We start from the raw sequence: 15,575 nt of genomic DNA on the forward strand, positions 1-15,575 counted from the left end.
CTTTCTGAACCCACATGAACTTGGGTAAGAGTCAACAAAGGTGTGAAGCGTGGAAAAGTTAAAAACCCGGGACATCTTTAAAACGACTGCTGGCAAACAGTAATAAATTAAGAAACAATAGATTATTGATAAATCCATTCTGATCAGATATCGCTAAACGGATAGGAGGACCGTCTGCAGCTCGAGGTTGGTGCTTGGTGTTATCCTCCTAAAGACAAAGATCTCTCTATTTTTGAGACACAGATTGAAGACTCAGGATGACCTTGCATCCTGTTACCGGCTCCCTTTCCCAGTAGCATGGAAGATCATTCCTGAGCAGAGCAGCTGCCTCTTGTAAAGGGAGCACGTTTGGGGAGAGGAGGGTTGGGGAGGAGGCTCTCTGAGCCAGTCTGGCGCAGGGTCCAATGCTGATCCAGCACGGGCAGTAGTTTATTTTAGCCCTGCCTTCCCAGGGCTGCATTGCTACAGTGTACTACTGAGGGTCTTGAACTGAGGTGAGGATGGAAAGGCAGACGCTACACAGAAAGGAGGGAGGGTTGTCAGGCTCTCACGGGTTTCTTACTCAGCAAATCTCCCCTCTAACATTGGGCCTAGACTCCCATCAAGTCACACTGTGCCCGCAACACAGCCATGCCACGCCAGCACTGCCCGGACACGGGGTATGTAGCTGAGGGCAGATTCTGGCCCGGCCCGTGATGATCGCCTTACCCTCGTTGAACTCCCGGCTCAGCTCGTGGTTCGGGCAGCGTTTGACCACCTCGGTGACATGCTCGGCCTTCTTGTAGACGGGCATGGCGCGGATAATGGCGCCCTGGGGCGGCGGGGTCATCACTTTGATCTGGATGGGACACGTCTTGGCGATCTGGCAGTACAGCTTCTTCAGCTCGGTAGAGTACTAGACAGGACGGGGGACAAGAGGAACATCAGTCTGTGTTCGCAGCTGGGGGAGCAGGGGCAAGAGCCAAGGATGCAGAATTACCTGCGCTCTCCAGCCATGTGTACAAGGGGCTATTCCGGTCGCTACTCTGCATGAGCAGCAGATCCACTCTTTTTATTTATTCTCTACGCGTTTCAGACAAAAGAAGCGTCAAGTCAATGCTCCCCGGAGCAACGGCTGACGCGGTTCAGACGCGTCTGTTTCACAGCCAATAGTACATAAGGGAGCGATGGTGCCAGCCTCACGTCCGACTGCCTTTGACTGCCCTCACGCAATGGGTCAATTACCCATCCTGCAGCTAGGGGAACTGGGGATGGCCTTTCAGAAACTGCTCAAACAAGCCTGGAGCCCAGCACCTTCAGCACCACAGCTGAGTCCTTCACCTCCCACGCCTGATGCAAGCAATGGTCCAGTTCTAAATGCCCCACATCTGAGCAGCCTTGAGCCCTGGGAAATCCAGGCCAGCATGCACATTTCCAATTTCATAACATTTTGCGAGCGGCCGCCTATCTCCCCAGTGGTCTGAAATGAAATTGTGGATCCAAACACACCTACTACTGGGTGGGGATTTGAAAACGAGACCCCAGTCTGACCTGGGTGAGTGGGGCCCATCCCACGGTATTGAGTTGATGTTATTTACACGACATGCACTTACGTCAGGGGCGTGCTAACGGTGACCCTGCCTAGCGCCTCGCTCCGCGGATCTCAGAAGTGCTCACTACACGTTGCAGCAGAGCAGCATTGTGCTTTTTCACATGTGGGAAGATAAGGCCTAGAGAACTGAAGTGACTAGCCCCAAGAGAGAGCAGCAGAGCCTGGGACAGGGCAGAGAGTCTAAGACATGGGCCTTCATCAGTAGAGTACAACTTCCACTCCTGAAAGTAAGATGCACCACATGCTCCAGCTACTTTAGTTACAAATAAAATGTACTACAATCTCCCTTCCATCTGAGTACCTGCCCCATGAAGGCCCCAGTGTAGTAGAGCACAGAAACACATATGGGCTTCAGCAAAGCACGTATGCACCCAGGTAATAGCAATGGACATAAGCAAGCTCTTAAATGCTTAGTTCGATCAGAGCCTAAACCCTTTTCTCCAGGTTCTCTCCCTGAAGATTGTGTCGTCTGCTCTGCTACAGGAAAGACTTCCACACAACACCCCTCCACCCCACGCTTCCCTTTCCTGTCCCCCCTCCCTCCCCGGCAATTTGAATCCACATGTAAAGAAAAGCAGCGGCTCACAGCTCAGCAACGAAAGCTTTTTCTCTCGAAGACGCACAGAGACGTTTAGAGCTGGTTTTATTATTAGTATTATTATTGATCTATTTAAAGGTATGCTCTAGCTCAAACAGGAATGATTTCAGGGAAGATCTCCCGTCTGTGTTACGCAGGAGGTCAGACTACGTGACCACAATGGTCTGTTCTGGCCGTGGAATCTAGGAAGCACAGACCTGCCTCCGTAAGGCTAACCACTTTAACCACAGAAATTGCTGGCGTTCTCCCCCCGACCTCTATTAATTTCTTATAATGGAATGCGAGCAAAAGCCCCAAAGTGCTTGTTTTCTTTCAAATGTCAGTAATAGCAATAGCTCATCTACCTGCTCCCAACTGTTCAAACAAGGAGCCAACAGGTACGTACAGGTTTCCAAAGCCAGCTGGCCATCACATCCTGCCGGTACAGGAGAGCCTGGCATACGTACGGGTGGGTGACTGGTCATGTGGCAGCAAAAGGATTAGCTATTGATATTCGGGATTATGAGTGTTTCAAAGGTTACTGAAGGCAACATGCAAGAAAACCAGAGTCAGAAGAATTGGGGGGCGGGGGGAGGAATGAGTAATTCAAGGTCATCCTCCTGCCCGTGAGTTTGACACCACTGCAGCTGAGGGGCTGCCAATGTTCTAAATTTCCAATTTTTCTAAAATGTGAAGACTAAGTTATGCAACCTGTTTTATGTGCCTGCAGGCTAGGCATTAAACACACAAAGGATTTACCCAGCCTGCGGAAATGGGGAACGTGCCAAACAATTAAAAAAAAAAAAAAGACAGGTTGCGAAACACGACTCTAGACTGTGACTTATCAAAGGCTTCCTTTTAACCTGTAGTTTCATATTTTTTTTTATTAAAAAGTAATTCCTTGCCCAATTCAGTTATTGCCATCTGAATGCTACAATGTCCTCAAGAAAGGAAACACTTAAAAAAAAGATCCATCCATTCTTAAAATGGTGGGACATTCAGCCACCGCATTTTATTCGATACATTACTTTGGTGACTGTGCTGCAGCTCAGGACTTACGGACTCCAACAAAGTCACTAAGCCGAAGGTTTGCAAAGCCATCTAATGGATTTGTGTATCCCATTCCCATTGACAGAAACCAAGCATCCAAATCCCTTAGGCAGCTCTGAAAATATGTACAGCCCAGCTTGGTTCAATAAAAAGCACAAAACGTGTTGCTGGGGAGAACATGCTGGATGTCTACAGGTGTTTGGAGAGTTAAACAAGGAGGAGGAAGACAAACTTCAATTGATCTGGGGTAGATGTAAACTAGGTGTAATGGGTAACATTTCAAGTTAGGTTCGTTGAGTTACTACTGTTCTTTTCAAGAGTGAAATCTTGACGCTTGCTACAGGACTTGAATAAAGGTAAGAGCTTAGGGCTATACAGCACTTTTCATCCCCAGATAATCCCAGTGTGTATTTGCACACAGGGATCACTTTGGACTAAGAATGCAGCCCATGCCAGAGAGAAATTCAGCAGGTATTTGATGCAATGATTTAGGGCAAAAATGAATAACTGCACCCAAATGAAACTGCAGGGGAAACTATTAAGCAAACAGAACCTAACTTTCCCAAATGAAACTTGACCAGGTCACTGGAATTAACACCCTAACCTGTACTACAATGCACAGCATCTTTCATGACCACAAATGGTGTGGACTGGGAGTTTTAGATTTCATTTAATGGAACAAGTGTGAGAAACTTGGAAAAAATTCATTCCTCCTGGGAGAGGAATGGTCCGCCGTTTAAGCAGCGAGACTTAAGATTCTGGGTTTTCACAAGGCCCTGAGTACTCGCCTCTGACAGATACAGGCTGGAGTTCAGCACATCATAGGATCGGGCCAGGTATGACATTATATACACCCGCATGCAGCTTCCAGTGTATATTCTATTAACCTGGTCTTTGTTCAAGGCATCCCCAGTACACTGCAAAGAGGGGCTAGGGGCAATATTCACAGCAGAAAGGCAGGTGAGCACTGAAGACAAGAGGACAGGAAAGCTAACAGCCTTAATCCTCCCTGACTGGGACAGGGGTTCAAGTCTTGTCAGGGTTGCACAGGGGATAGGACATTGGGAATCCCAGCAAACCACAGTATTCAAAGCCATTTCAGGCAAAGCAGCCCTTCAGGCTACAGTCACCGAGAGGCTGCCGTCATGTAAGCGGAGTGTAAACTTGCCCATAAAGTACCTGCTTATCAGATATTAAATAAAGGGCTTTGGTTTTTGTTCCTGACAAACCCTTTGTGACCATTTGTAATTGGAGTCCTAACTACCTATTGGCGCAATAGATGGAAACAGCTCATTCACCGTGACTTCTAATCAGGCCGATGATATTATCTGTGTCTATGGACTAGAGAGATATTCAATATATTTTCAACCGAGGTTGGTGTTGAGGTGTTTCAACAGAGGTTAGTGAAAACCCCAGAGACAGAAGCCTTCTGTGCATCCACAGAGGATGTGTATATTTGGGACGATAGAGAGACCACGGCTTTGCACTTCAACCTATCCCAAAAATCGCTGCATCTAGACACAAGAGATTGACACTGTCTCCGGGCCCAAGTAGTCTTCACTCCCCTTGCTCAGATTGCCCTCCCTGCTGCCTGTTAAGGTTGGTTGATTGTTTTTGTGACACTCTTCCACCAGGAACTGGACCAAGAAACTCCTTTCTTCCCACTGGCCCCCAACAAGCATTAGACACCAAGAACTTTTGCTCAGTAACAATATGACGGGTTTAGAAAAATAATAGCCCTTCCCCTAGCAGGGGAAAGAGAAGAATGGATAAAATGACTAACAAGCTGCTGCCATCATTTTATGGTAGGTCTTGCGACGTTTGATGTTCTTTTCTACAGTCATGAGAATCTCCGCTTTCGGCATAGATGAAATACAAATTTCTAGCCCTCCTGGTTGTAGGCTGGAAAACACGTGCAACCTAAATGCTCAAAACCCCAAAAGGTAAATAAAAAGAATACCAACATTTTTATTTTTGAAAATCTCCTGATTTTCTGGGGTCTATTCATGGTTTTTGAATGCATGGGGCTGGCAATACTGAAACCAGGAACAGCAATGAAGGAGAAATTCCAGGTTCCTGTGTAAATGAGAGTTTTACAACCTCTCAGGCAGATTCTTCTTCAGATGGGCATAAGAGCCAGTCAGACTGCTTGGCTGTCCAGTGACATCCCTGGTACATGAGGCATAAGGTATGGCAGGAACTGACTCAAGCAACGGTCAACCTGTTTTGAAGTACCTACGCACCAATGCAGCAGCATCCCACCGTTCTGCAATACGAAGGTGAAATATCACTGAGGCTGCATCATTAGCTGTTTTCTCAACTCCGGGCCCAGAGATGGACAATTTGGTGAGACGTTATGAGGAAAGAACTAAATATGCCACGCTTGCCTAAGTGAACACGAAGAGAACGTAGGTCTACAAATATTAAAAGGGTGCAGACATGAGTGAGAGGAATTATTTTGGGGGGACAAAAAGAGGGTTAACTGAGTAATAGGTTCTGAAATCAAGAAAGGAAATATTTAGACTCAAAATGTTTTGTTCCAATGAGCTGTATTTTCTAGGGGAATAATCTCCCAATGGAAATGGACCGGTAAAATTCCCAGTTATGAAAAAATCTGGCCCGGGCTCAGAGAGGGACTAGAAAACCCAATAAAACTTTTCATTTTGTCATCTTTTTCTTCGAAAATGGCCAGAAACCAGAAAATTTAGTCAGAGTCAACACTTCATCCTATCTTGCACTGCTCTTTTTGAGACAAAATTAATATGCTGGTATACATAAGGGAAACTCTGGCAGGTTTGGACTCATTGGGTCAGATACTTTACAATGTCAGTATTCGGGCTCCCTCAGATGAAGTAATCAACATGCCCTGATACGCAGTTAGAGTATGACAATGAAACTGATTGGGAGAGAATACTTGTAAATTAGGTTTGCTCAATACACGGCTCTGTCCTTTTGCAACACGACAACTACTATTATCCATTAATGGGAACAGGAGCTGAACCAAAAAACACAGCCCAGGGAGCTAATCCCGAACACCCCAGAGAGAATTTCTACTAGAAGTACAGCGCAGACGCTGACTTAAAACAAATGCACTAGGAATACAGCCCAGCTATCCATTCTCAGCTGAGAGCGAGAAAGATAAGCTTTGCTTAGCCTTTTCCCTGGGGTTCAAGCACTATATGTCATGTCCAAATAGGCAGACTCCGAGATTGCTAAAAACAACAGTAAATTCTGCTCTTTGACTAATAATATGTTTTAAAGGCAAAGAAAAAACATTCCAGTGACTCCAGCCCTGCCCTCACCACCTGCCCAAGCAGACATACTATATTACACACTCTTGGCACCCCCCCTGGTAATTCAGTATCACAATGCGTACACATGCCAGCTCACATCAGCCAACACCTGTCTGATTTCTCAACAAGCCCCCTTCTCCTTAAGGTGGGTAAACAAAAGGTTTAAAGAAAAACCTTTCAACTCCCCAATGAAGCATTTTCGACTAAGTAAAGGAAGGGTCTCTTGGAAGGAACTGCTCTGTTTGTGCAATACAAGTCGCGTGGGCTGTCCATTGAGTAATGAACTCCCAGGCAGTACTCTGATGCAGCAAAATCCCCGACACGCTGTTTTAATTCATAAATTCCAAGGCCAGGCGGGACTACCATGATCCTCTAATCTGGTCTCCTGCACAGCACAGGCCATGGAACATCCCCCAAACAATCCCCCAAGCAGATTTTTTAGAAAAGCAACCCATCTTGATTTAAGAATTGCCAGTGATGGAGACTCCACCAGGACCCAATGGTTAATTACCCTCAATCCTAACAATGTACACCTGATTTCCAGTCTGAATTTGTCTAGCTTCAACTTTCCAGCTCTCCCTCTGCGCTACATTGAAGAGCCCATTATTTAATATTTGTTTCCCATGTAAGAATTTACAGCCGGTGATGAAGTCACCCCTTCGCCTTCTCTTTATTGAGCTAAATAGACTGAGCTCCTGGAGTTTAAGGCAGGTTTTCTAATCCTTTCATCATTCTCATGGCTCTTCTCTGGACCTTCTCCAATTTATCAACATCCTTCTTGAATTGTGGACACCAGAACTGGACACAGCATCCCAGCAGCGGTCACACCAGTGCCAAATACGGAGGTAAAATAACTTCCCCAACCAAGAGTTTGTTTATGCATCCAAGGATCCCATTAGCCCTTTGGCCACAGTTTCACACAGACAGCTCATGTTCAACTGATTATCGACCACCACCCCCAAATCTTTTTCCTGGAGAGAGTCCCCCGTCCTATAAAGATGGTCTAGATTCTTTGTTCCTACCGGTACACATTTACATTTAGCTGTATTAAAACCTACTGTTTGCTTGCACCCACTTTACCAAGCAATCCACCAGATTGCTCTGTGTCTGTAACCTGCCCCAATTTTTTTAGTCGCCTGCAAACTTTATCAGCGATGATTTGATGTCTTCTTCCAGTTGACTGATAAAAATGCTAAATAGTGCAGGGCCAAGAACCCATCCCTGCAGGACCCCATTAGAAAGACACCCACTCAGTGAGATTCTCCATTTACGTTTACATTTGGAAGACTTATCCGTTAGCCAATTTTTCATCCAGTTAATGTGTGCCGTGTTAATTTTATATCGTCCTAGAATTTTAATCAAATGGGTGTGCAGTACCAAGTCAAACGCTCTACAGACGTCTAAGTAGATTACATCAAACACTATTATCTTTATCAAGGAAACTCGTAATCTCAAGTACCTCTTCAATGTCTGTCTCAATTTCCAAGCTGGTCAAGCCCCTGCGACCCAGCAAGCTTCTAAATTAGAAAGTGTCGCACCCAAACACCAGGAGTGCCTACTGTTAACGCTGAATATTATTGAATACAAAGCAAATCTAAGCTGGTAGCTAGTGAATATAAGATCCTGCGTCATCAGCTCCCTTTCATTCAGAAGAATAACGATTAAAAACAAACTCACAACCTTCCCCCAGAAACTCACTTTTTAGTAAAGCTCAGTTAGTTTGGGATTAATTTTAAGTTGCAGTTTCATGATCCCATCTGGCTGCAAGTTCTCCACTGCTACATTGCAGCTGGGATACTGCCCCAGGAATAAAACATATGGCACCAGAGGGGAAACTGAGTCTCTCTCTATTCTGCTAGATGCCAAAACACAGTTCACAGAGAATTCAGACACGTGCAATTTTGTATTTGTTCCTGGATTTCAGTTTGTTTGGTGTGATTTTTTGTGTGCGTGTTTGTTTGTTAGCAACACGCTGTGCTAGAAGCTTGATTTCCTATGTGCAAAGGAGTTCCAAAGAGCAATGCCAAAGGTAACAACAGATTCCTAGGACATAAACACAAATTGCTTAAGAAAAGCCAATTTAAGCAATTCTGACATCAGAATGGTGTGGCGGGGAAAATCTCTCTCGACCCAAAATAAGATCTATGAATTATGAGACACCAAAACCATGTGTGTGTTGATGGTAAGTGCTCATAACATCTGCCATTCACCAGAGACGTATGAACAAGATGCTTTTGTGCTAGTCTGAATTCAGAGTCTCATCCTAGAGCGGCTGAGTCAGGAGAAAAAAGAAATCACAGTGGGTTTCCCATAAGAATTCCACACGCAGTGTTGCTGCAAGACCAATCCTGTACAGTAAACTCGGGAGATCCTTGACTCTACTGCCAATTTATCATTGCTTCGGGTCTGGAAAGTGCTGTATAAAGGCAGGTTCCATTGTCCTGAGAGAGAAGCTTCCTACTGATGGAGACGCTGGCTTCATTCAAAACACGGCAGCCAAAGGAGCCGCTTACAACAAACTTGAGAGCATCCAATGGTTGGGCTGAGCCTGAGCAGATGTGGAAATTGGGAGAGCTAACGGGAGAAGAGGGCGCTGATCACCTCAAAAGCTGCCCCTATGTGAGGAAAAATAATATAACGAGTTAGTGATTCTGGAGGCGAGGCTCCTCGTTTCAAGTGGCACCAACACTGCCCTTCCCACGCGTATCGCAGGCCACAGTGAAGTAAGCCTCACAACCTACTTGCAAAGGAGGAACACAGCTCCCTCAGTTTTTTTCCTATGGGGAAACTGAGGCACGGATATGGGCCTGTCTTGTGCAACGTCTTCCCATGGCAAGTCTGCAGAGCAGCGGGGCACGTAGCAAGCCCCTCGTTTTCTGGACTCCCAGTCCAGCCACAAGATCAGCCTTTGCCCCTCGAAGTGTGTGGACAAACGACGCAGCGCCGCGCCTACACAGAGCTCCAGCCACTGCACAGGCAGCTGCAGCGAGCCTGCGTGAATGTGGAGTAAACCCCACATCCTCACGTCCACACAGGGGCTGGGAGCTGGGGGGGCTCTGAACTGAAGGGCTCCCGTGCAGTTCAGCTTCATTTCAACTCCAATTACTGAGAGCTCGCTGCTCGTCCCCCCCCACGCCTCTCTCCGGGTGCAGAAGGTTGGTTGCCAGACATGTACGAATTGCACTGACGAGCCATTAAAATCCTTCCTCCGAGCGCTTTTCCCCAGGAGCCGCAGCCAAAGGCCGCCTGTTGCCACCTGTCAGTTGCGGGGATTAATTACCTGAACCGGGCTGGGAGCGGCGCATTCTTCCCCCGGCCGCGCCCACTCAGATGTTGACATCAGGCAGGTGGGCCTCATATCTGCGCTGGCTACAACCTGGAAGGGGGGCTCGGCGTGGGGGTGGGGGAAGAACGCAGCTCCGCAGGATAGAGATGGGGAGCGTTTACACTGCAAACCACAAGGAGGAGGAGGGAGGAATGCGTCACCATAATTCTTTGTTCCCTCGGGGCATGACAGCACGAAATGCTCGTAACGCTGGACTGGACTCCAATGGCAATTGCTGCACCTTGGGAGCTTTAATAATAATAATAATAATAATAATAAAAAGCCGGCCTGCTTAGCTAAACGGGGCTGGGGAGGGGTGGCTGGGAGGAGGAGGAGAATGGAGAAATGTAGCCTTCAGGCAAGAATTCAGAACGGAGTCTGGCGTGCTGGGTTTCCCCCCACCCCCTCGAAAGGATCAGCTAACTCTTTACCCATCTGACGAAGCGGGTTACAGCCCATGAAAGCTTATGCCTGCAGAAATGAAATTTGTTAGTCTTTAAAGCACTACAGGACTCTGGCTGTTATTTCTCTGTCTGACACTCTGGAGCTGCTTGGATTGCTTCCCAATTAGATTTCACCTCTCAGTCACTTGCAGGAGGCAACCAGGGTGAAAAAAGACAGAGGCTGCATGGAGAATAATCAGTGGGACCGGTCTCTGTCGATTCCCAGAGACGGCAGGTCTGAGTGGTGCCCAGGATCGCTGAGAAGCGTCCGGGCAGGCTAGCTGCCAGGAGAGATGGCCACTCTGAGCACTGAATGTGCGTATTGAACTCCCCCAGTTACATTTCCAGTCCACAGACAGTCTCAGCCAGGAGAGAGTAAACAGCTGGGCCCTGTGAAACTCAGTCTCCAGGACCGGGTGCTGAATCCACACAACTGAATGATTCTGATCGAATACTCTCAGCAGGACTCTCTTCTTTCCTCAACTTCCTGAGTGAAAACATCGTAAGATCAATATATTATCGGCCATTACAAGTCAAAGAACGGACGACTTGGCAATGCTCAACCCCCTGAGTTTCTAAACCAGCTGTTCCCAAACGTTTTCCCGCATGACCCCATTTTCAGATGGGTCGTTTCCCAATACCCCAGACAGCACGGAAGTCGCAGTTTAAAACTGGTGTCCTCCCTGCTGTGTGACCTCACACGCACTGTACGTGCAAGGTCACGCCACGAGGAGGAAGACATTTTGCTTTACAAAATGGCATCCTCTGGGTTGTATAACCTCACACACACACGGCGCGCGTACGAGGTCATGCAGCATGGAGTGCGCCGTTTCGTGGAGCAGAACAGCATCCTCCGTGTGACGTGCCCGCATGCGCCCCGTGCGTGGGAGGTCACGCTGTGCGGGGGATGCTATTTTGTAAATTGGCGTCCTCTGCACGCTCGGGATGGCCGTGACCCCAGCTGCTGATGAAGTGACCCCACTTGGGGTCACGACCCACAGCTTGGGAACTGCTGCTCTTAACTATCTGCTGCTGCTCTTGCTCGTATAAATTCGTTCGAGGTGGACTTGTGCTTGGAATCAGAGGAGATGGAATACAGGAGAGGAAAGCTCTGATTCTGCTCCACAGATTCACTGTTCCAAATAGAGAGAAGGGCAAAGAGATTAACTTCCAGCCCTGTGCAAGGCACTCCCTCTCTGTCCTGGGCATAGATAACTGACCCCATTCTACATGTTTACGTGCCATTCCTCCCCGCACTGAATACACTTCCGTTCCCCTTTACATAATACTGTCTCCAGCCCCTCCCTTCTCCAACACACACAACCCTAAACCAACACGGGGTGGTGCTGGAAGTAGCGAGAACACAAGGACTGACCGGGGGACACTGACCCGCACACCAGTAGAAAAGTAGAAATGTTTCCAAGCAAACTGGAGCTGCTGGGTCCGCTGCATTTTGGAAAAATCAGGTCACTTCGTTAGGTGTCTATAGACGAATTTAGTCTTGAAAGTTTAAACTCTTAAGTTTTTCAAAATGTTGGATATAATATGCTGGCTTTAGCAGTATTTGCATGCTTTGTTGTGTCAATGCAGTGATGGATGACAGGAACGGAGTGCTGCCATTTTATATTTCAATAAATATTTGCAGTCAAATTCAGAAGTCTGGCATTTGAGCTTTTTTACATTTCATCGAATTTTGTGAACAAGGCTCAGTTTCACCAAAAGCCTGAGAAAATTCCAGGGGGTTGGCTTGAGAACAGGGTCCATTTTTGGGTGAAAGAGATGAACATTCAAAGGGTTCTGCTTTCAAACAAACAAACAAAAACATTCCCAACTTTTGAACATTGTAATTGCAAAACTTCATTTTGCTAAAGATCAGTTTTCACATGGAAACACATGACCTTCCGCAAACTTCAGCGCAGAAATCCTGAAACATACATGATGAATAACTGTGTGAACATTTTCACAACTGTGTACAGCCCTACAGCATGCAATAAAGACCACACCTGTCCAAACATACTAATGAAAAGTTATAAGGAATAATATGGAGAGGAAGTTATGGGGAAAACCCTAACTTTTCAACTTAGGTACCTCTTCATTAATGCATTTCTCTCTCCTTTTTTGGAATTATTTTTAAAAAGTTGTTTTTTAATTTAAATTAACCAAACAATCTATTTACACTCACCCTGGTCATTCTGCTTATAATATGTTGTATCTATTTTCCGTATCTTGTCTGGTTCTGTCTTTTTAATTGCGGGTTCTTTGGGGTAAGTACCGCATTCGTCTTTGAATCTGGAAAGAACTTAGTACATTTTGGATGCAACCACTGTATAAAGAGCAACATATATGGGATACATTTCACATGGGAAAATGTGTGCAGAAGAGGGGGTCCTAAGTGAACTGAAACTGAGGACAGTGGGCCAATCCTGCAGTCCTCCCTATACAGACAACATGCCCATTGACTGCAATATCCAACCTGGCGTTACTCAATACAATACGGCAATGTCATTGCACCTAGTCATTTCCACAGTGAGGTGGTTTTTTTACTGCAAAAGAAAGAAGTATCCTAACATATCCTTGCATATATAGTTGCATACATAATATGAACTAAAACACTGCATTCATTAATTCTTGGCCCATTCAGAGTAACTCAAGAGAACTCAACCACTGGATTGACCTCTGAAAATTACATGCTGCCTCAACCATAAGGTATGGGCCGGATGCAGGAATCATGGAATGAAATTCTCTGGCCTGTATTATACAGGAAATCAGACTAGATCATCCTTAAATGATGGTCAGACAGGGTTTTCTGTTGTTGTTTTTATAGGGTGTGTATTAGATCATCCACCTCTCAACTGGACGCATCCTAAATCCTTGAATCTGAACAAGGGTCTGCCCAGAATGGACAGAGTGTTAAATGCCACTGAGCACTGTAGCTCTGTACTGGTGCAAGGGTCAGCCTGCATGGATCTGAGGGCAGGAGTGGGACCCTGAGCTGATTTTCCAGGTTACCGTTACAGACGAGGTCAGGTCAATGGGAGCCACCAGTAAGAACAACTCTTCCCAAACCCAGAGACCATTCTCCAAGCTCCCAGGCATCTCAGTCACAGGGCGCCAGTGCACACCTGGAAGGGAAACGGACTACAGGCCTAAGTGAAAGCGACTGCAGCACCACGCTTTCACGGTACAAGCTGCGGGGACCGCAAGCAGTGAGCACACCGCACAAATGGCGAAAAGCAAAACTCAATTTGACGTTCAGCCTGACAGCGACCCTTCAGCAGCAAGGCTGCTCTGAACCGAGCCTCCTGCAGCCAGTACCAAGGACCATTTCCTTGTCACCGCCCTTCGTTGGAAATACGTTCTGCACACGCCGGCCACCCCCAATTAGCACCGGTGATCTTCCTGTTCAACCCATGCCAGTGCGGCATAGCCGGAAAAGTGAAATTAATAATGAACATCTGACATGATCTCTCATGTACCATTCCTAATGGAAGAGAATTAAAGACAGGGAAATCTCTCTTCAAAACAGCACATTGAGCCTACAATTTTCAAAGGTGCATATAGGAGTTAGGCCCCCAATCCCACTGAAATAGGAACTGGCGACCTAACATTCATTCCCGTGCAACACCCAGCCTTAGGTGAATAAATGGAATGAAATGCATAGCAGCTTATGCGTTCTAAGGCCTGGTCGAAACTGACCGGCAAATTTGGCGGCCGTAGACGGGAATTATGCAAGCTCTGTAGAGTAGCTTCCGTAATTCCAAATCAACTTAGTCACGTCCGTTTTGCGCGCCGTCTCCACTATGCCACGCCAATGGGAAATGCGTCCTCGTCGACGCAGCGCTATGCTTTTTTTGGAGGTGGTTTTATTAGATCAACTTCTGGATCGATTGAGCAGGTCTTCACTGCCACTCAATCGAACCAGGGGGGGAGGGGGGGAATATCGATTTGCTGCCGTCAGTGTAGACATAGCCTTAGTTATGGGCAGCCGGGACTTCAGTAACTCATCCTGCCCTGTGCCATGAGCACCCCTGGATGGCAACACGTTATCAACGACCTTTTGAATTCCCTTCAGGCTGTCACATGAGCTAACCTGACTCAGCATAATAGGGCAGGCAAAGCACACAGAGCACTAGTGCCTTAGCAGAATGTCCGCCTGGATTCTTATCCTGCTCCAAGCTCTATGACATCAGAGCACATCCCAGCTATACGTGGTTTTGCACTGGAGACGCACCTTCTTTCACATATTCATAGATTCAAAGGCCAGCAGGGACCACTGTGATCATCTGGTCTGACCTCCTGCAAAACAGGCCAGAGAACTTGCCCAAAATAGTTTCTAGGCCGTATCTTTTAGAAAAACATCCCACCTTGATTTAAAAATTGCCAGTGATGGACAATCCACCGCGATTCTTGGAAACTTGTTCCAGTGGTTAATTATGCTCACCATTAAAAATAGACACCTGAATTTGTCTAGCTTCCACTTCCAGCCACTGGATCATGTTATACCTTTCTCTGCTACATTGAAGAGCCTGTTATTAAATGTGTGCTCCCCATGTGCATACCTGCACATTATAATCAAGTCACCCCTTAACCTTCTCTTTGATAAGCGAAATAGATCGAGCTCCCTGAGTCTATCGTATAAGGCACGTTCTAACCCTTTAATCATTCTCTTGGTTCTTCTCTGAACCCTCTCCAAGTTATCAACATCTTTTTGATGGTACTTTAATACATTTGCTACTTTGCTTCATTTTAATTAAAAACACATTTCCCACACTAAGGTGACAGATGCAGTGATTAATTGAGCATCCAAAGTGTGCAGTATATCCCTATTGAAAGATGATATGCTGAGATTGTCAGTTCTTTTGGGCAGGGACCATCTTTTTATGTTGGGTTTATACAGCCCCCCACCCATTGGGATCCTGGTCCATGACTAGGGCTTGTCGGTGCTACTTCAGTACAAATAAATAATGACAATGTAACCAAGTTTGACTGCTACTCGACCAAATGTGAGATTTTACAATGGTTAGTAGCACAATGCTCCCTGGTTAACTTTAATTATTTTAATCATTTCTTTTCCCCCACTACCTCCAAAAACAAATTAGAAAGACTAATTCCCTGTGAAACAGGTAAATAAAAACCAGGTGCTCTAATGATCTGGCAGAATGTGCCTGACACAGTGAGAATTTAATTAAAACATTTAAGACCTGGATCAGAAAAAGCACCATGATTGAAAGTTAATGAATAGTTCAATTTCATCTGACAGTCTGAACCTCAAGCTTCAGAACATTTAGCACCTTTT

General features: G+C 46.3%; 1 protein-coding gene across 3 annotated transcripts in view; it reads right to left on the reverse strand.

Moving 5' to 3' along the window:
* Positions 1-15,575, reverse strand: part of TP63 (tumor protein p63) — a 128,634-nt gene that overhangs the window by 21,498 nt on the left and 91,561 nt on the right. For all 3 annotated transcript variants that reach the window (XM_067561063.1, XM_067561062.1, XM_067561061.1), the window contains one exon: positions 709-895. In XM_067561063.1, coding sequence (XP_067417164.1) covers positions 709-895 — 187 coding nt within the window. The remainder of the gene's footprint in view (positions 1-708; positions 896-15,575) is intronic.

The sequence above is a fragment of the Emydura macquarii genome, unplaced genomic scaffold (assembly GCF_026122565.2).
Source record: "Emydura macquarii macquarii isolate MOO-44397 ecotype Brisbane River unplaced genomic scaffold, CSIRO-AGI_Emac_v2 contig_2365, whole genome shotgun sequence".
Taxonomy (NCBI): domain Eukaryota; kingdom Metazoa; phylum Chordata; order Testudines; family Chelidae; genus Emydura; species Emydura macquarii.